This window comes from Triplophysa rosa, linkage group LG21 (genome assembly GCF_024868665.1).
Source record: "Triplophysa rosa linkage group LG21, Trosa_1v2, whole genome shotgun sequence".
Classification (NCBI taxonomy): Eukaryota; Metazoa; Chordata; class Actinopteri; order Cypriniformes; family Nemacheilidae; genus Triplophysa; species Triplophysa rosa.
The window spans coordinates 8,390,769-8,413,475 of record NC_079910.1 but is presented as its reverse complement, the minus strand read 5'-3'; the positions used below and the strand labels follow the sequence as shown (position 1 = coordinate 8,413,475).

Sequence of the window (22,707 nt, the reverse complement as noted above, 5' to 3'; positions counted from 1 at the left end):
GTGGAGCCTGTTGAAAGAGAAGTGCAGTTGTGACTCGGACCCTTAATTTCTTTCTTTGCTTGGGGTTGTTCAGAGTTTAAGACAGGAAATGAAAGCTCCTCAGACCAAAGTGCAGAATCTTCAGTCAGGTCAGATAAAAGGTTGGAGAAGGCAACCCTTATTTTGAGGGAAGAGTCAGGCAAAGGTGGGGCAAGGAGATATGGCACAGGTGGTTATATAATGAGAATGTGGATGTAACAAACAATTAAAACGAAATAAACTTTATGTGCTAGTAAACTTGAAGAACACAGTCAAGTCCAACTATAACTCAAAGTTCAATAGCTTCCTCTTGTTAGTAAAAGTAGGATGAGTAAAGGTAATTTATTTATAAGTGTGTGTGTGTGTGTGTGTGTGTGTGTGTGCGTGCGTGCGTGCGTGCGTGTGTGTGTGCGTGCGTTTGCAATCTGGTTTAGATGATAAAAACTATGTGGCAAATTGGCACTCTCACTTTACATCCAATAATATTATGTAATACTTTTACTGTTATTGATTTTGGTGGTAAGCACTTTATTGTAGGAAAAAGCGTTTAAAGTATCTATAATATGTAAATGATTTTCTGAGGAGACAATTTTCCAAAGCTACTCTATGATTGCAAATTGTTTACAGTAAGTAAATAAAAATTCATTTCTACTTTATAATTTATATAACATTATTAAGTAACATTAATAAAAACAAGACTTTTAAGATAAGTTTCATAAAATATTTTGTTGCCTGCTACTGCCATCTAGTGTTTGCTCTGGAAAAACAAGTACTGTTGTCATCTTGAGGTTGGGCAATCCTTTATTCACTTCAATTCATTGTAATACATAGTGAGACAATGGGTACAGCTTTCACCGTAATCTATAATACAACTTTGAATAATTAATTCATGAATCCTCACAAGTTCCATAGTGCAGAAAAAAACCCACAATAATAGGCAAATTAATTACAGATGTGTTATTTATTCAAACTATGATATTAATAACACATGCATAGTTTGTTCACCAGAGGGCACCAATGACTACATTTCACCTTGTCGTGTAACAAAAAACACACTATATGATTTCATACACGAGTTTCATAAATAATTAATTGATTATTTATTTATAGTGACACACACACTGAAAACTGTGTGTGTGTGTGTGTGTGTGTGTGTGTGTGTGTGTGTGTGTGTGTGTGTGTGTGTGTGTGTGTCAGCTTACAAGTCTTTTGTCTTTTTGACATTGATACAACCTGCTTCAGAAGTCAATAGTTCAATCTAAAACAGACAGCACTGCAAGTCCTGTTTTCTACCAAAGTGCCACATCGGTGAAAAATGAGAGCAGCTATGCGACACTGATTCTTTCTGTCCCGACCTCAAAAATAATATGGAAAGAAGAGACTAATCCCTTGCTTTGTTTGGGGTAGTTTGCATGACATGTACAACATTGCAGCGGTTTGAAATGCTTCTTTCATTCTTGTTTAAAGTACTTGGCACCATGTTACTTAATGAACAAACATGTAATATTTGTCTTTTTATATCAACTGTAACAAATCAAACCATATATAAGACCTGAAAGCTAAAATAAGTAGAGTGGTAGGGAAAAAATAAGCACTTTCACTAAAATATGTCAATCTAAAACATATAGACACACATTTTGATGTAAACATATTGTTTCTCTTGGTTTTACAAATAAATGCAGGACAACATTAACATGAATGATGGATATACAGCTCTAAGATTGCTACTGCATTATTTATTAGAAATAGGGTAATCCAATCGTTCCTTTCATCCGTTTATTGTGTATGCTGTCAATGATAAGGACTATACACTGATTCAAACCTGTAACATTAAAAATGCAGTTTACCCAGGCATCTAATCGGAAAGAGAGTACTTTCACTATGCCAGCGATGCATTACCATGACTGTGTCTCCAAACCGAGTGATCAGTCTACCTTGACAGCATTTTGGGCATCACAGGCGGAAGCAGCATGTCTGTCTCATATATGTGATAAATGCTGTAAAGCTGCATGGTGGGTTTTCTTTAAATACCAGTACCAAAACAATAACTGAAATTAACTATTTGATTTATATCAATTAAATTGACACAAAAGGCATGTTGTGGTTTAATTTTACACGTGTGTAGCCTTTATCTTGAAAGTTCTATCCATCCATCCAAGTTTTCTACCTCACTCTACCAATTGTTTAATACTTGTTCAAGTATTAGTCAAACTCTAAATTAACCTCATCGCATATATTTATTCACTTTCATGTCATTACAAACCTGCATAGTTCTGCATGTAGTTCAGAACGAAAAAAAATGAAGATAACTGGTGACCAAACAACATTGGCCCCCAATGACATCATTGTATTTTTTATGTTCTTAATGATTCCTCATTAAGATAGAAGAAAATAAAGAACATTTTACAGCCCTCATATAAAGTTTTAAAATCCAAATTTAAAAAGAGAATATAGGTGTCATACATAATGCATGGTGTGCCGCTCAACTCGGTGAGCAAGTCCAAGAGACAAACTGACAGACACAAGGACTGAATGAGCTCATAGAGCTGCCAACATCCTGCCCGAAATTTAGTCTTTCTTTCCCCCTCTCTCTTTTTCCATCTCTGCTCTGATAACATTGTGGATTTTAAGCCTCTATTCATGTTTTATTCACATGCACCACTCATATGGAACTCAAATAGATGGGTCCCTTCCTCTGCTTGGCATGCCTGACTGTTCTGAGCAACATGTCCTCATATATTATGGATCTCAGATCTTACTGGACAGCGAAAATTAAAAGTTATATGATATCAACCATCTGCTATCAGCTATACTTCTATGATAGCTTTATACATTTTATCTACTAGTATGATGCATGCATCAGTGTTTGTCTAAAACAGGCTGTTCAATCCTAATATTTTAGAAAAAAAATTTTTTATTGATAATTATTATGATTTTCCTGGTATGATACATTCACAATGTTTACTTTAGCTTACGTATTTCTTTAACTCACACAGCGTTTTAACTGAACCTTGATTTGTAAGCGACTCTCTCAGGGGAAACCAGTTTTCCTACTTTGATGTTTGTATATCGAGTCACTCGGGGTAATAATGAAAGCATGTAAAGGAAAACGAAAACATTTTCAACATTTTTTTCAGGTCTTCACTAAATGTCTTCCAAAGGCCTATTGTAAATAAAATATTGAATTCCATTTTGTTTCACTCTAAAGTATAGTATAACACCACGTTGTCTAAATGCATGTTGTGTACTGTAGGTGTGTGTATTATATGTGTGTTGTTTTACTTTAAAGGTGAGGGTACAGTATTTGTGTAGTTGAAATGCTTTCAAGCAGTTGGCTGATCAGGTTTTTTTTTTCAAACTGAACTTTTATGTAAGACAGCCCTGTCTCTCCAGAATAAATCACACATGGGAGATGTCCACATATCTGACATGAAAACAGAAAAAAGAGACAACTGGGCACTCAACATTCTCTCCCAAAGCACAGAACTGTCACTAAAACAAACTTTTCACCTGTAAATTTATTGGAATATACTGAAACACTTAGTTGTTAATTCAAAGTGGATTGACCTTCCGAAGCTTTAAAGGCAAAATAAGCATATTTTTTGCAGTTTTTTTTCCCTTTACATAGTACATTGGGAGAGAGGACAGGAAGCGATGTGGGAGAGAGGCGGGGGCAGGATCAGGAAAGGACCACGAGTCGGGATTCGAACTCGGTTTTCTCTTCATATAGAAACAATTCTTTGACATTTTTCTTCAATTGATCTTTTTTCTGAAGCCCATTAGGTTCCTGTTCTTATAGACGTTCAAGGTTCCATTGCAGCAGGTTAAAATGAGATGCATTATGCTTTGTGACAATTACTATTGTTAAGTCGGTAACACAAATAAGTTTATGGTGAATTTATTCAGTCAAAGTGCACTTAACCCCAATATAGGGGCCAGATTTCAGCAAAAACTGTCATGAATCTCCTTTTGATATATATCAGCATCGTAAAGGTATTGTAGTCACATTGTGATGCTTTAAGACAAGTGAGAAAACTGAAAAGACACAGAGGCATAAAGGAGTGAGTGAGTCTCTGTGAGAAAGAGAGCGGGAGAGAGAGAGAGAGTACGCAAGGGAGAGAGAGAGAGTGCGCAAGGGAGAGAGAGGAGGGAGCTGGGAAAGAAATAAGACAGTGGGAATATGAGATTCTGTCTAATGTGCAGGGGGAGGGAGGGAATAGGAGAGGGAACTCAAGTCTGAGTCTACAGAACACTTCACTTCTGCCCTGAGATGAAGCACACCATGACCAGCTAGCTGTGAGATTGTGCACTTTCTCCACAACATCAACTGAGTAAGTACAGTTGCTTCTCTAGACTTTTTCAGAATGGAAGAATTTCAAGTGACAGAATGTTTAGTCAATATTTCACCATATTCAAGTTATGAATTTTACTAAGGTTAACAGTCCATATCTAAAAAAAAAACAATTGACTATGAAATGTATAAAAGCAGAACATAATCTTACTTGATTGATGTTCAAAATTGACATTCTTTATAGGATTGAGTTGTTCTGTTACTTATTGAGGCACTTATGTTGACCCTGCTGTGGTTCCAACTTTGTTTTATTTGAAATGAAGCAAAACCGTTATCATGCAGTTTTGATGAAATATGTATAGATTTCTCTTTTTTGGCCCATGATTAATGCCTGTGGAGCTGTTGGCATTCTTGCAGGCGTTCATGGTGTTTCTTTTGAGCTGGGGGAAGGGGTGCATTTGGAACCACTGGGCTTCCTGTATGAGGTCAATTAAATACTGCATGAGACAAGAGCACTAAAAGCCTGTCCCGTGAGGAGGGGAGTGCTTTGTGTTTGTTTGTTTGTGTGTGTGCGCGCACTGGAACATCAGTGCACAATGTGTCACGACTGTCAAGAAGAGAAGAACCCAAATGCAGGCAGACAGTGGTGAAGGGGTTAAACAAGACTTTAATTAAAACCAAACAAAACAAAACACCCACGATGGGGGAAAACACAGACAGGACTAATTGTAACAAAATGCAAACCAAAAACTTCCCACGAGGGGGCAAAAACAAGAACTAAGATAATAAAACACACACTTAAAGAACGGGACACACAGAGCAAGACAAGGCAGGAAATCGGGGAACAAAAACACGACGCATATAAACCTAACCATGAACCACAGTACAAGGACCATATACAATACACCAGCACGGGACAAAGAAACAAGAGGGCATTAAATAGGAGAGACAAACGAAGGATAACGACACAGGGCAGGTGAGGGTAATCAGACACGGCCGGGAAACAATACAGGAAACGAGAGGGGCAGGGCAATGACGAGACACTGGAGAGAACGCATATTGTCAAAAGGACAATAATACTGTATGTTTCTCTCCACACATAACCAAAGGGCTCTGTCCCGATCCTGCCACATGACTAGAAATTCATAAACAAGAAGGTAGGACCGTGACACAATGCCTTGATTACATTTGATGAAATAGCAAAGTTTCTAGATGTGTTGACATTTAATATTTGTGTTCTTTAAGTATATCCCTCAATGATGTTTGTTTTCTGCATAATGGGAAAGTAAAAGTTTATGAAATGTCAGGACATAACCTAAAGCACTTTATAGTGTTATATAATAGGTTTCTTCTGAAAGAAAGACCAAGAAATCTCACAAATGGATCTCAATAGTGTCATAAACTAATCTTAGATTTGTAGTCTCCAAAAGTCAACATTATTGAAGATTTTAGCATGAACTCAAACAGTTCTCACCAAATTTACCCAAAGTTGACATTTAAATTAAACATAAAGAGCTAAAGAGCAACCTTTGGGAGTTTAGTTTTCTTCCACTAAAATGAATCACTTCTGCTATTTTTTTATTTTATTTGAAAGTCACTTTGTATAAAATAATGTAGATCAAGTTGCCTTTTCTTATCTTTCTAGCCTTGCTTTCTGTCCTGAATCTGATATATATTTGGTCACTCATTTGATCAGGAGACATCAATCCCATAATGCCACTGTTAGACCGCGCGTTGTGTGGGCAAAGTGCACATCTACTGTACATAATATAATTCTCATGCTGCTGTCGAGCTGTCTGACTCGACGTCATTCTGGTGTTCATATTCCACTTTCACTGCTTGCGGTTGTAACGTAAGATGTCAGTTCTATTTTTATCATATCCATCGTATTTGATTGGAATCGGTGTCCTTGGTGAAACAAGATGCCTGGGAATGCAGAATTCATTGCATAATTAAGAGTGAATTGCTATTTTGACAAAAGCAGTTAGACTAAACTTTGCTAGAGAACAGGAGACGATAAGAACAGGATGTTTGCAACCGGATGGGATGAGATATCAGATATTGATTTACCCTGTGCTCATCTGGAAAAGAAATGAGAAGTTACAGAATTTAAGACTTCTCTGGGGATTGGTTTTCCATAGCTCAGCAAAACATCTGAAATGGTCAGCCATATATGAAAGAATATCGATATCATGTCAACCACATTGAAACCGATACTGAACTGGACATGTAATGGCTCAATTAAAAAAACTAAATCGAACCTAAACATACAGCATTTAAAACCTATTATTGAGTGTTTTCTGAGTTTAATTTCCAGTCAGATACAAAGAGATCCATCAGTCCCCTTTGATTTTGGTGGAGGAAATTTGCATTGTGCCTTCTACCTCACTAGTCTGTGGTTTCTCATGCGGTTTCCAGGCATCCTGTTATGCACCCAGCAAATGAAAAGCAAGTAGAGTGGAAGAAAAGCTAAATTTAGATCACGAGTGAAAAAAAAGCATGTACTGTACCGGTCTTTATCGTTTATACTGAGATGTAGTGACTTCGTGTCCTTTCACTCACCCCTAAGATATTCTACACCAGAAGCTCTCTTTTCTCCTCACAACCTGTTCTCAAAAAACTTGAAATGTCATTTAGAGTACATTTAAGGAACAGTGGGAAAAGCGGGGCTAGTTGTCACCTAGGAAAGTCGTCTCTATATCCTCGGTATCTATAAATTACTATAATCTTTTTCATAGGCATGTTGGTAACGTTTAATAGGTTTTCTGTACACCCAAGACTTTAAAGCATGTGCCTATACAGAAAAGGCCTTTCAAAAATGAGCCCACCCCTAGAAATATTCACTGGAGATAATATAATCTGTGATCCTTAAAAAATGACACACAACTACTGCGTTCTCCATTAGAGTTGTATGTGTGTGAATGTGCCCTTGTGTTTGTTTTCAAAGTTCGCCCGCTTGTGGGTATACATATGAAAGAAAGCACAGCGGTAACATGGCCTCAGGACACGCGGCTCTAAAAGCCACCGCAGAGCTGATTTTATTCTAATGTGGGCAAAGTTGAACGAAGAACGCATGCTTCCAGTATAAGAGAGCTCCACACTGCCTGGGGCATGCATGCTGATTTAATACAACCTGATTGTACTGTACAAGAGAAAGGACTAATAATCATGTGCCACTGAATAAGTCTTGGTGCTGCCCTATTGGTGCTGTATATGGAAGCCAGCTCACCTTGTATTTGTGGAGCGTTCTGCACCATGCTATAGTCAGGACAGCATCGCTGTGAAGGCATCCACCCGTCTACACAGATTTCATCTCAGTGAGATCAAGCCTCAGAAGATAAAAGAGGTTAACAAGATTAACACTCAAAAAGTTTGTGTCCAGAATTTTGGTCACAATGTTATAGATTTTGCATATGTAATGAGATTACTAATCATATCAATAATATTGATATTTGCTGGAAATAAGAATAAGTTAGACAGATTTATTTGCATATAATGTTATGACGCAGGGGTATGTTTTTCTTAATATTGTATAGACTTGAGAAAATATAGTGCATTTAATTCCCTGTTCCACATTATGGGGCACCGGGGCACCGGTGCATTAATGCAATTGGTTTCCCAGCTGTTTCTCATCAGGCAGATGTGTTTGTTTGCATTGTTAATTCATGCACAAGAGAGCTTTCAGTATCTAGTCCTGATTTAACATTACATTAGCTTTTAGAGTCTTCTGCTGGTGTTGTCACCAAAACATGGTGGGCATGAAATGATGCATGGGGGGGCACAAATGGATAAAATGGACAGAACTATGATATTAAAGATCGGGTAACATGCTATTTCATGCATTCTCATGCTTAACATGGTCAACTTGTTAAAAAACGAGTTGGACATATGACATAGTATTTCTGTGCTTGATACACTCCCCCAGCACTCCAACTTGTTTCGGAAAGTTTTTTATAAGTCTGGATCCCTGTTTCGTAACAGGGATCCTATTCCTTTTATTGAGCAGTTCTCCCGGAAAAGCACGGCAAGGCTTTTTGTATGTGCATAATTTAAAAAGCACGAAGGGATTAATGCGATGATGCAATGTTATTATGTACTCGTGCTCTAGTTCCGTCCCCCTGCCTGCCCCCATCTTTTTCTGAAAATAATCGTACAGCTGTATCTCTCTTTTATAAATGTGATCAAATTAAAGTTGAAGATACGACGTATGCAATACTACTGTATGACTCAAGATTGATATGAGATTGGCAGAAACTGCGTGTGTTACATGATCTTTAACTTGTAAACTGTTTAAACAGTGCAGAGAGAAGTATTTTGCATTTAAAGTATAGTATTTAAGTATTTAGTATTTAAACACTTTAAAGAGTATATTTTGCCTCAAAAGCAAAGACAAGCATCCATACTTTTAAAGGGATAGTTCACCCAAAAATGAAAATCTCTCTCTAGTTGTTCCAAACCTGTATAAATGTCTTTGTTCGGTGGAACATAGAGAAAGATATTTGGAGGACTGCTTGTAACCAAACAGATCTTGGACCCCTTTGACTATAGGAAAAATGACAATGGTAGTCAAAAGTGCCCCAGAACTGTTTGCTGTCCTACATTCTTCAAAATATCTTCTTTTGTGTTGAACAGAACAAAAACATTTTTTTACTATTATATATGGTAGTCAATGAGTGTTAGCATTCTTCAAAATGTCTTTCCCTGTGTTCATCAGAACAAAGAAATGTATACATATTTGGAACAACTCGAAGGTAAATGATGACAGAATTTCTTTTTGGGTGCACTGTCCCTTTTAAAAAGGTGCTACAAATGGATCTTCACATCGATGTCATCGAAAAGACCATTTTTAGTTCCCCAAAGAACCATTCACTTTAAGGTTAGAGCGGTTAGAGCCATTTGTTTCTACTTTTTTATGATCTAAAGAACTTTATTCTACTGCAAAGAACATTTTAGTGAAACAGAAAGGTTCTGCGGAAGAAAGAAAGTCATCAAGGACAAAACATTTGAAATGACAAGAGGGTGAGTAAATGATGACAGAATCTTCCTTTTTGGGTGAACTATCACTTAAATATGTACAGTATATAAATCTGAAATATAAACTCATACAAATAACATTCAACTTTATTTTTCTTACCCCATTGTCAGATTATTTTGCTTGTTTTAAACAAACTTCGCATTCTTATACTTTCTTTCATAAAACAAGACTAAATATCTTTGTCACATTCCTTGCCAAATAAATGTGTCTTGTAGATAGAAAACAAGACAAAAACGCTTAGTAAGAAATTCTGCACAACCTGTGTAGCACACATATTCTGCCATGCAGCAAAGTGTTGCAAACCTGTGTGAAATATTGTCTTTTAAACTGTTATGCTGATTTATGAGCTAACATAAATTTGCACCAAATAAAAATACCGAAAAGAGACATGTTCACTAGTTTTATACATGTGGACTACCATACCTTACTTTTAGCTTTCTTTACATAATATCACTGCATTACCGGGCATCACAACACGATGCGTTTCGTTGGCATCCCACTTGTGTACCCCCTCAGTGTTTCCTGCTGCAGGAGAATCAGATGTCAGTGTCTCGTGTGAGAGGTAAACAACTAAACATCTCCTCCCCCGCTGCACTGGTGCAACAGCATCTCCAGCGCGTGGAGAAAATGGAGCCTGATTGAATGTGAGTGCAGGCGGAAGAAAAGCAGCAGCGGCAGCGCGTGGATGGGGTGGGGGGTGTTTGCTCTCAGCGAGCTGAACTCAGCTGCTGCAGTCAAGGCATCAATTTTGTATAGGCGTTGAGTGCAGTAAGTTGGCTATCATCCGCGGAGGCTTCCCGTTACTGTTGATCATGGGGAGCACCTCGCGTCTCGCAGAGTGATGCGCGGGGATATGAGCGGTCTCTATAGGCATGTCCGCGTCCGATTCAAGCGCAGCGCTGCTCAGCTGCAAGGTAGGGATGCTTCGCCTTCGTTCTTTCCTTCCTCGCTCTCTCTCTCGTGCACTTCATCTCTGTAACTTTCTCTCTCTCACTCTGGCCGTATTACATTTTTCCTCCATGTGATTCTGTAATCAATCAGTGCTGCTGCTGCTGCTGCTTTGGTGGAGTGAATGAATTTTGCATGCATTCCGCCTGCCCCATAGTCTATTAATAACCTCCTATAAGCCTTTTTATGAATAAATGATTCTCGGTCGAGATGCAAGACTGGCTTTTAGACAAGCATGCAGATGCATTCAACTGCAATGATTGTTTAATTGATGCTCTTTCGTCAGTTCTGCTCCTTTAATTTTGCTTTTTGGCAAATTATTAATTTGTTGAATTTATTAATGTGATGAATATATGCTACAGTTGTTTAAATGTCTTGACGTGCATATCACACCTGTTCCTGTGTTAAAATACAGAGTGACAGCCAGGGGTATGACTTTGAAAGCTTGTTTTTAGTTTGTGCATCTGGTGAATATTGCCTAATTCCTTTTTTGAGACTGGATATGTTGACCAAGACCAGTGTCTCTCGACTGGTTTTGCTCCAGGACCTAGACTTCACAGTATCAGCGTTGCAGGTGATTAATTGTAGAATAAAAATAGAAATTCTGATGATTTCCTTTACAAATACCATAATGAACCAACAGTTGTTTATCATTAAAACCAGTACAAAATTCCTTTATGTACTGTGTTTTGAGCTTTATTTCATTAGGATTTAATGGTGTTCTATTGTTTCCCATCTACCAGATCCCACCAAGACATTACCAGCAGAGACCCACATACATATATCATTAGTTTCCATTAAAACCAATACAGTTCTCATTATAATCTCATTTTTCTATAAAAAAAATGAATTCCTAGCTTTGTATACTGTGGTAGGCTAACTGAGTCCAGTTTTACTGCACCTATGCATTGTTGTTCTTTTGTTGTACAAATTGCTTCTATTGTTTTCCCGCTTTGGATAAAAGCATCTGCTAAATGACTAAATGTAAATGTAAATGTAATCAGTAAAACATTCAACTGTCTGTAATGGCTTCGGTTGTTTTGTTTTTATTGAATATGGCTTTTAAATAGTTTTGATATGTGTTTGAAGAAAAATTCTGTTATGAATTACTCACCCAGCCTCAAGTTGTTCCAAAACTGTATACATTTATTTTTGGTTAAACACAAAGATATTTGGAAGAATGTTAGCAACTGAGATTTCTGGGCACCATTGACTACCATAGTAGAAAAAATTATTCTATTTTTTTTGTTCTGTTGAACACAGAAGAATATATTTTGAAGAATGTAGGAAAACAAACAGTTCGGGGGCACCTTTGACTACCATTTAAGTTTTTTCTACTATGGTAGTCAATGGTGCCTCAGAAATGTCAGTTGCAAACATTCTTCCTTATATCTTTCTTTGTGTTCATTAGAACAAAAACTTGAGGCTGAGTTATTCATAACAGAATTTTCATTTTTGCGTGGACTATCCCTTTAACTGATGTGACATCCAGAAAAAGAATTGAGAAGAGTTTTCTCAAAAACCTGCACCATTTCATTCCTTTATTTCTTTATCTCATGTCTATACATGTGGTTTTGAATGGTGCAAAGTTGCCTGTTGGAGAGATCCACCCACCTCTCTCTGCTCTGGCCTCATCACAGTCAGGTTCTCTGCAACCAACCTCCAACTCCATGCTGTTCACACTGCAGCAGACACATAAGAGACGAGTGAAATACATTCTGACAATATCAAAACATGATGCAGTTGAAACTCTGAGGTTTAGGATAGTGAATGGCTGTTATCTAACAAGCCCTGTGAACAACTGGAGGTTCATTGTGTTTTTTCGACCCCTGTTGGCTGTGTGCTGTTACTGCGCATGCTGCACAACAAGTAATTATAATAATAATGCATTTTATTTAATGGCGCCTTTCAAAACGCCCAAGGTCACCTCACAAACAGGCAAAGAATAAAATAAAAGTACAATTCAGTGCACAAGACAAAAAACACAACAAACACTCAGCATACATAAAATGGAGTAAAGACTCAGTAGAGCATATTATAAAAAAGCCTGAGTAAAAAGATAGCCTACGTCTTAAGACGTGCTTTAAAAGTCTGCAAGCATCGCTGTTTCGAATATCTAAGGGAATGGAGTTCCATAGGCGGGGGGCAACCATAGGAGTCGAATCCGAGGTACCACAAGATCTGAGAGCATGTGAAAGGGTGTAAACGTGAAGAAGTTCAGTAAGATATTGGGGTGCACGATGGAGTGCCTTGTAAGTAACAGAATCTTAAAATCGACTCGATATTTTACTGGAAGCCAGTGCAATTGCTGGAGAACTGGAGAAATGTGCACAGAATGTGTAATAGAAAGATCTGCAGCTGCAGAATTCTGAACCAACTGGAGCTTATATAGAAATTTGGAGGGAACACCAGTGAGAAGGGCATTACAATAGTCTATACGTGAGGTGGCTAGTCGGTTAATATTACGTAGATGGAAATATGCAGTCCGTGTGATATTATTAATTTGAGTTTCAAAGGATAGTGTGCTATCCATGATAACACCCAAGCTTTTAACCTGTGAGGAAGGATGGATTGCAGTATTGTCAATGTGCAGGAAAAAAATATTAGATTAGACAAAACAGATCTAGTACCAACGAGTAGGGCCTCTGTTTTGTCGCCATTTAATTTCAAGAAATTAGCTGAAAGCCGATCTTTAATTTCAGTTAGACAACTGGACAGAAATGATGAATGTATTGCTTCCCTATACATTCATCCCATTTAACTGTATTCGGTCTTCCTTTTAAAAAACCGTAACATACAATGTCTTTCTTACACTAGTAAAGTAATTACTGAATATATATGTTTAGGTTTGCTAAAATAAGACAGGATGCTTTGACATACATTAGTTACATCTTGTCTATTTTGCAGTAAACTTTGATATTCCTGACTGTTGGGGTTCTGATGCATTATTTGTCTTACATAAGGTTCACGGTTGTTTCTTGGAAAGGCTGATGGTTAGAATGTGTGTTGTAAGTGGAATATCAGAAGAGGTGTTGTGGAAACACTCTTAGCGGATGAGGTTGCCATGCACTGTGTCTTTTCAAGGATTACATTACTCTTATCGATCCAGGTACTGAGCGAAAAAATTGCCTAGTCTGTCAGGTCATCTAAAATAGACTCAGTTAATGTAAAATGTATGTGTATTGAATTCAAAATGTGTGTTGTCAGAGACGCAGCAGTTTAGTTTAATGCGCTCTGAGGCACATTGGTGGTTTTAGAGGGGTTTTGGAAAACGATGACCAGCTTCACACCATCTTGGGCAAGCTGGAAGACCAGGTTAAAGGGATAGTTCACCCAAAAATAAAAATTCTGTCATAATTTATTTACTCTCATGTCATTTAAACCGGTATATGACTGTTTCTTCTGTGGAACACAAAAGCAAATTTTGAGAAATGTCTCGGGGTTTTGTGTCCATAAAATGGATGTCAATGGGGTCAGTGTTGTTTGGTTACCAACGTTCTTCAGAATATCTTCTTTTTTGTTCTGCAAAAGAAAGAAAGTCATACAGGTTTGAAATGACCCATCATTTTGGGGTGAACTATCCCTTTAAATCAGAACAGCAAACCACTTTAACATTGTGCTTGACGTTTATTATTAGACGTACAATCATGAAAGGATCTTCATAACTAAAAAAGATGCATAAGAAGTTATGTGGCTACATTTGTATTCTGTTGTGTGTTTCCACACTGTGGACATTGTATTCTTTAGAAATATCTTCCCATCTCAGTAGCATTCAGGTAACAATATTACTATGATAATGTTAAACATATCTTTCTTTTCATGTATTTTTTTAAAATAATTCCAAACAATTTAGAGATGACCATGACATCGATCAGCCAATGATTTGTTGAGGATACCTGTGTGATCATCCTCCCTCCCCTACCCAGGTTGTTTTTTCATTACATGTTCATTTAAATGGAGGTATATTTTAATCGCACATACACTGTATGAATCTTATATTAGACTGTCTGCTTAATTATGCTTTGTTTCTTTGGATGGTGGGAGCTGCAGATGCCCTCTCAGCCTGTGGCTGGCTTTGATATTTAAATTATATCCTCACTGTTTTAGGTTTGGAGGGGAGAGAAAAGAGCAGTTGAATATGTAATAGACTTTTCCGCACCCGCTATCATGTGACTTTAAATTACAGTTCAAGTTTTCCTCTACTGAATAATTTGTATTGCCTGTTTGTGTGCAACAGTAAAATAATAAATGTATTGATGACATTATTTTGATTTATGTGTTTATTAAATGTTTATATTTAAAGGTCCAGTGTATGCATTTGGCGGCATCCAGTGGTGAGGTTGTGAATTGCAACCAACGGCTCACTCCCCATGCTGTTCAAAGCACTACAGAGGCTGACACACACAGCTAAGATGTCAGCACGTTTTCGCTTCTTTACCGAAGGAGAGCAGTTTGTCCGTTTAGGGCTACTGTAGAAACAACATGGCAAACTCCATGTAAGGGGACCCGCGGTGTATGTAGATAGAAATAGCTAAGGTAATAAAAACATAACGTTTCATTATGTAAGGTCTTTATATACCTCTGAAAATATAGTTATGTTTATTAAATAGCATTTCTGTCAAGAGATCCTCCAAAAAATCACACACTGGACCTTTAAAACCTCTATTTACTTTGTTAGGTAAAGTAAGGTCAGGTTCTCCCTTCTCTCTCTCTCTTTGCTCTATGTGACAGCCTGTCTCTTTGTTGTAGTCACATTCTACTCTTGTCCGTTTTGCAGAGTTCAGCTGATTCCTACACGAGCAGGCCATCTGATTCCGACCTGTCCCTGGAGGAGGACAAGGAGGCGTCTCGGCGTGAAGCCGAGCGCCAGGTCCTGCTCCAGCTCGAGAGAGCCAAGGTGCACTTACTCATACAGATTTTCATTACTTCATCTCTTTCGTTTCTGTTTGCTCAGAGAGTTTTTTATTTATTTATATTTGCAGACCAAACCTGTGGCATTTGCAGTGAGAACCAATGTCAACTACTGTGGGGCTCTGGATGAGGACTGTCCGGTTCAGGGTGCCGCCATCAACTTTGAAACCAAAGATTTTCTACATATAAAAGAGGTGAGATAAGGGAATTTTTAAGGAACACCCTAGCTGTTCCTCTACACATTGACTTTCTTTTGAGGGTGTTATAAACAAATTTACACAATTACAAAAAACATTTAAAAAATGCTATTCACAAAATTTTGACATCCAAACTGAAAGTCATGCTGGTTTAGAAACTGGAATTAGGTTTGAGTGAATGATGACAGAATTTAAACTAAATCTGTATTGGTTAGTGTATTGAGCACATTGTTTTCCATCCTCCAGAAGTACAATAATGACTGGTGGATTGGGAGGCTGGTAAAGGAGGGAGCAGATATTGCTTTCATTCCCAGTCCTGTTAAACTGGAGGCCATGCGCATCAAACAGGAACAGAAAGCAGCTCAGAGGTTGGACCAACAATTACATCTCATCATTATGGTCATTTTAAAATATTCTATAAATCAGCATTGATGAGTTCTGTATGTGCTTCTATATCCAATTATTGTAATTTGGGATGATAATTGCTATTTATAAGAAAATAGATTCTTTCTTTAATAAAAAGAAAGCATTTAGTAATTCATTTACATGTCTATTTCAATGTTTTCTCATGTGTTTATGTTATTAACAGAAAAGCAGGAGGCAATGCATCATCTGGGAGCTGGAGATCTACACCTCCTTCTGCAGGTGAGAGGTATTTAAATTCTGTTACAATATTTGAACGACAGACACAATACTGTAATGACATTATTGCAGCTGTAATCATAAATATTCTTAGTAATAGTTCGCTAAAAAATGAAAATTCTGTCATCCTTTATTCACCCTCATGTCATTCAAAATATGTCATATACCCGTATAAGACTCATTTTTCTGTAGAACAGAAAAGAAGATATGTGTTTTGTGTCCATACAATGGGGGCTAATGTTGTTTACATTTACGCATTTGGCAGACACTTTTATCCAAAGCGACTTACATTGCATGATACTTTACGTTTGTATTCGAGTATGTGCAATCCCTGGGATCGAACCTATGACATTGGCGTTGCTAGCGCCTTGCTCTAACCACTGAGCTACACGAAAGCTTAGTTTAGTTACCAACATTCTTCAAAAAATCTTCTTTTGTGTTCTGTAGAAAAAAGAAAGTCATACAGGTTAGGACTGACATGAGGGTAAGTAGATGATGAAAGAGTTTTCATTTTGGGGTGAATTATCCCTTTAAGTGCTTGGTGATCATATGCAGATCTGTAATTTCTCCAAGCTTTGTTTGAGGTCTCAATGAATTTTATCTGCTTTCATCTTTTAGCAAGATTTATTCCATTATTAATATAAAATAATTTACTCATTCAACATGCTAACGGCCTCGATAGGTTTTTCTTAAACATTTTTCTCTTGTTTTCAAAAAGCCAAACAGAAGCAAAAGCAGGTTAGTGGTTTAGGGTGCTTCTCACTTTCCAAAAACTGATACGACCTGTTTAGTTTGTGTCCAGCCTCTGTGTCTCTTCAGATAGTTAAGATTCAGAACATGTAAGACCTGTGTTTGTGTGTGTGTGTGTGTGGGTGTATTGCAGACAGAACATGTTCCACCCTATGATGTTGTTCCATCTATGAGACCTGTTGTTCTGGTTGGTCCCTCACTGAAAGGCTATGAGGTAACTCTACTAAATTAGATTTTTGTTATATTTATAGAAACAAGACAGTTTTATGATGTAACTACGCGTATGCAGGGTCAAAAAGGAAGATTCACAAAGCGCTAAATTGACTTTGTGCTTAAAATTCCTGGAATAGATCAAACTGAAGAATGACAGTCTGAAGCTTATTCGTGTGACTCAAGCGAATTAAGAATCAAATGAAATCATCTATCTGTCAGTAATAATTTCACAAGAAAAGTCTGGTGAATGTGAAGTTTTGTACCTTTAAAACTGTACCTCTAGACAATTTACTGTATCAAGGATGGCTTTTTTCTCCAGAATTCCATTAGGCTGCACATATTTTGAAAAAATTCACATGAACTATATTGGCATAGGTGGCAAAATGTTAATTTTGGACCGTGTATGTGAATTCCCAGACATTGTAAGATGCTTTTCTTGTAATTTGGCATGTCAGTGGATTCATGAACCTGAAATATTTAAGTATAGCTGTGGCACAGAGCTTTGGATACGTTCACTAGTCAGTTCTTTAACACTGGGTACATTCTACAGCATCTATTTCTGGAGTCATTCATTTTTCACTCCTGTGTCTAAATAAAACCACACCACCCAAACCACATTATATACAACTCCTCTTTCAAATCTCTGGCAGAGGACTCCTTTATTTTCTCCTCCATTCCCTGGACAACAAAATGACTGGTTGAACGTTAACACTATTAATACCTCATGACCTAAATTCTCCTGGTTAATTTCACATGTAACATTTTAGACCATATGTTTCCTTACAATGTCCTGTTGTGCAGGTAACCGATATGATGCAGAAAGCGTTGTTTGACTTCCTGAAGCACAGGTTTGATGGGAGGTGAGTGCAAAAGCTTTTGGAGTAAATTCTAACTTTTTTTGTACCAAGTACTACTGTTGGTTTTGTTGGTTTGTGGTCTCCTGGCAGGATCTCTATCACACGGGTAACTGCAGATCTGTCTCTGGCCAAGCGATCTGTATTGAATAAGAAAGCTATTATGGAAAGGTCTAACACGCGATCCAGTCTGGGTGAGTGACATTATACTGGAGTTAGGCTACACAGAGCATTATTATAAAGAGTAATAAAATATATGTTCGTTATTTTATTATTTTCTCAGCGGAGGTGCAGAGTGAGATTGAGAGGATATTTGAGCTGGCTAAAAGCCTGCAGCTGGTGGTCCTGGATGCAGATACAATTAACCACCCTGCACAACTTCTCAAGACCTCACTAGCTCCCATTATAGTCTATGTGAAAGTGTCTTCTCCAAAGGTACAGCATTTTTTATACAGTCAATAAATCATTAAAAAACACCACAAATGGTTTTTGTTGTGTGTGTTTATGACGATTTTTATTAAAACTATTAAAAAACTAAGGAGAGAGTATATTTTTCACCCTTGTCTAATACAGAACTATTAAAGTTTTGTTTTTAAATATTGATATTTTAAATTAGCTTTTATTTTTATATTTTTACTTTTCATATTAATTTTAGTTTAATTTTAGCCATTTTGTTTTTGTCCATTTGTCATTTTATTATAATTTTTTTAGTTTATTGCATTGCTTTACAAGCAAACTTATTTTTATTTTAGTTAAAGTTTAATTTAGTTTCTATTAATTTTCAATTGATAATTTTGGTGCCTCAACTTAAACTTTAGTTTACTGTGAAGGCAACGTTTCTAAAAAAAATATTTTTGTTTAGTTTAAGTTTTTTAGATAATATTTTTGCCAAATTTTTCTTTGATTTAATTGAACAGGAATGTTTTAATGGTTTTAGTTTTAGGAAACTTTAATAAACTTGCCCTAAAATTAAGAGTTTAAATCTTAAAAATGAAAGTCCATCAAAAATTATCTAAAAAAAAATATAATTATAATTAATACATTTTTAATACTATGACACTGACAGTCTAAACAATGAGTGAACATTTCAATATTTTTATTATAAAAAAATGAATTCTCATGAGATGCATGTTGAACATTGTTAGTATACAAATTAAATAAAGTATTGAGTAATAAGAAGTGTGTGTTTTGGGGATCTTTAAAGTCTCTGATTTTCTTAACGTTTATATATATAGGTCTAAAATTGCCCAAAGTGAAAGTAACACTAAAATATTTATGGTGATTGCTCTGAAAAACGTTTTACATACCTGAAACAACATGTAACTGTGGTATAGATTTATAGGTCACTAAATCAATGTCTTTCAAGCAAAATTTCCACAAGTGCTTCTCATTTCTCACTGTCACTCACTCCACACCAGGTCCTTCAAAGACTCATTAAATCCAGAGGGAAATCTCAAAGCAAACATCTCAACGTACAAATGATGGCAGGAGATAAACTAGTGCAGTGCCCACCAGTGAGTCCTGCAGACTGTAAACATACATAGCTCTTATTAATGTACACACATTTAACTAAAGTGCTGATCCTGCAGTTTCTGCATCATTACTGTTTGTCCTCACCACTTCTGTCTTTAGGAAATGTTTGATGTCATACTTGATGAGAATCAGTTAGAAGACGCTTGTGAACACTTAGCTGAATATTTGGAAATATACTGGCGGGCCACTCACCTTCCAGGTTCCGCCCCTATGAACCCTGTGGTGGAGCAAAATGTGGTAACCCCGCCCTCAGCCAACTCTAGCCAACAGGTGAGTTTATAAATGTGAGCATATCACATCTGCAATGACGATTTCTTAAACGCTTCATCTTCTTCTAGTTCTCAGAGACGCAGGAACTAATTGAATGAGCACTACCACGAATAACGGTGAGTATTAAATAAAATATAAAATACTGCTTCGAAATACTTGATTCTGATTGGTCAATCGTGACATTCTGCAGTCAAAAATGTTTTTACAAAATAAACTAAGCTTGTCACCACAGGGCACCTAACCCATGATGATCTCTTCCTCCACGTCATGATTCTTACAGAGTGGTCTGAGTAAAACAAAACATTCCAGAAAGACCCCCAGAATATTCCTCTAAGGCCAGCCACTCACTGCCCCAGAATGATATGTGGGATCAAAGCAGCTGCCCACCGATTAGAAAGAAGAGGAGTGGACGGATGGTTATTAAGATGAGGGCTTGCGAGGAATTGGACCAATACCAGCCTCACTGTGAGGTCACGTCCCCTTTCCCTGCACTAACACACGTGTCGTCCTGAACTTCTCAGGACCACTCTGCTGCAGGCCTTCAGCCGACACAAACACACAAATAAAATTTCTCAGATACACACGCTCGACTGATCTGAAGTAAAGATGGGTTATGATGCGATGCCGTGTTGTGCTTTAGCTGTTAGACAGTTTTCATGGAAAAACCATCTTAAAATGTATCCCCTTCTAAGCAGCGGTGCTAACCACACACAATAAGAAAGCACCATGCTTTGTTGCATTTTTTCACCATGTCAGGTTCCTATAAAAGCGTATCGTAAGACTCTTGTTTTTGAACGCAAGAATGCACCCCCTTTAAACTGCGTATGAATGGGGTCAGATTAACCTGAAAGCATCCTCAATGTGCAGGGCTTCCTTGAGCCGATTAGTCAATGAGTTATTTATGGTAGACCATGGAGAGATGATATGTAGTATTGCACACTGAAACCCATAGCGAGATAAACGGGTGTTCTGGAGCCCCTCGGTGGTGCCGTCTGTCCGGCAGGTTCTGCCAATCTCCTGTTTTTATCCCTGGTGTCTCTTTGGCACTGACATCAGAGATCTCTTACCATTTTCCCACAGAGAGGTGCCCTATGAAACTAACATGAACCCGCACAACTGCCAGTCAGCTCACTCACCCTCCACCTAAAAGTTTTTTTTTAATAGTTATTCATTCTGAAAAAGAATACTATAGTCAAATACACTTTGCTTAAAGGAACAGTTCACCCAAAAATGAAAAGTAAAATAAATATAAGTAAATAATAAGAATAACAAAAATACTTTTAATTTTAGCGTGAAAACTCTTTTAGAGAATTACCTCATAAGATTAATGTAACAACCATAATGCCAATTGCATACCAGTTTTATCATTGTTTATATTGGAAGTTGTTGGTGAAACCGTTTGTCAACTAGTCATTCATCAATATTTCCAACCACACCAACTTCATAATTTCAATAAGATGAGTAAAAGTAGTATGAATGTTTTCCCACTGTTGCACTGATCAGCTTCATTGGACAATATTACAGTCTTTATACTAATTGTTTTGAGTGACCTCTAGTGGTCATGTTTAAAACCCTTTTACAAGAGTTTACAAAAATTCTGTTGTAATTTACTTTCATTCATTTAACTTAATTTTCCATTTAACTTCTGGAAAACACAAAATTACAATTTAAATAGAGATTGTAGTGGTCTTTCTTTCCCATGCAAGAGAATTGGTACTGGATCTTTCAAACATGCAAGGAAGAAAAAGAACCATTAAAGTATCAGAAAGGTTGTCAAGCTGTCCTTTCAACTAGTGCGCTAAAAGTCTTCTAAAGCTGTACAGTAGATTTGATCTCCTGTTTTTGGTGCATTCAGGAGATTTCTTGAAGGAAGTTGTGATGTCGTGAAAAAATCATCCAGACAATGATTCGTTCACAAATTGGATCGTTTTTTATCTTTCCCGCATCGAAGCTTATTTGCATGATAAGTGATGATTTTGATGACACGTCTGCTGCTGGGTTCTTGCTTCCGTAAAACAACACCGCAACAAGTTATCACACATTATACAGAATGACTTATTTGCAAGACAATCTCTTATCTTAAAGATGACTTATTTTACTCTTGGCATACATGCACATGCAGTCTCATTGTACATTGCAAATCATAACTATGCATGACAAACTTTACAGCCATTTGTAGAAAACCACTGCACTGTATACTTAATAAAAGCGATACAATGGCCAGACAAAGATGCATATAACCCATCAAAAAACTGCTTGAATATCTTGCACACTAAAAGTCATTTGCCTAGAATAGCACAAACAAATAATACGTTTTGCTGATTAAATGTGTACATATGTAATATTATTTGCTTATATTGAACAAAACCTTTTATTTGGGACCATGCTTAATCTTTTTTGCTGTTTGGTTTACATAAGGCACATTTTTAAATCAAGTTATATGGTTTGAAAAGCAACATGCAAGCTTTAAAGCACAATAACAGTGACCACCAAAACAAGCTCTTCCCAATGAGAAATATGCTTGATATTCTTCCAGGTGATTTGTACAGTCAAGAACAATGTCTTTGGGTCTTCAAAGTATATTTTAATTGCTGATTTGCTGTTTATTTTATTAGATATTTATGTTGTTCTGCACCACAGTTTACTGTTATGTATGCAACAATGGAGGAAAGAGGAAGACAATAACAAAGGTCTATCACAGAATAAAGGGAAATCAATATGATTGCACTATTTTATCGTTTGGTTTGATTTACGATGCAATAAATGCACTGTAAGTGTGTAAACCATCTTCCAATACAGTTATTTGTAACATTGTACTAATGTGACAACACTGACCCAGCACTAATTTCTGATAAAAGACAAAATTGAAAAGTACTACCTGATGCTGAACAGAATATTTTGTGCTTCTGAGAAACAAATAAAATAAAATAAAAAAACATGTTTTCTGCTTCTCTCTGTGTAATTTCCTAAATCATTCATGTTTAATTCAATAATAACATTTGAAGAACAGTCACAAAGAGTGTGCTAATGCTGCGTTTAAGACAC

General features: G+C 36.9%; 1 protein-coding gene across 1 annotated transcript; it reads left to right on the top strand.

Annotated features, from left to right (window-relative positions):
* Positions 1–9,654: 9,654 nt before the first annotated feature.
* Positions 9,655–22,596, top strand: cacnb3b (calcium channel, voltage-dependent, beta 3b). Its single transcript, XM_057319923.1, has 14 exons — positions 9,655–10,258; positions 15,070–15,189; positions 15,275–15,397; positions 15,647–15,768; positions 15,990–16,045; positions 16,761–16,780; positions 16,926–17,006; positions 17,807–17,865; positions 17,953–18,053; positions 18,143–18,294; positions 19,278–19,373; positions 19,492–19,662; positions 19,731–19,778; positions 19,943–22,596. The coding sequence occupies exons 1-13, from the start codon at positions 10,217–10,219 to the stop codon at positions 19,758–19,760; spliced, it is 1,173 nt and encodes a 390-aa protein (XP_057175906.1). The 5' UTR covers positions 9,655–10,216; the 3' UTR covers positions 19,761–19,778; positions 19,943–22,596.
* Positions 22,597–22,707: the final 111 nt, after the last annotated feature.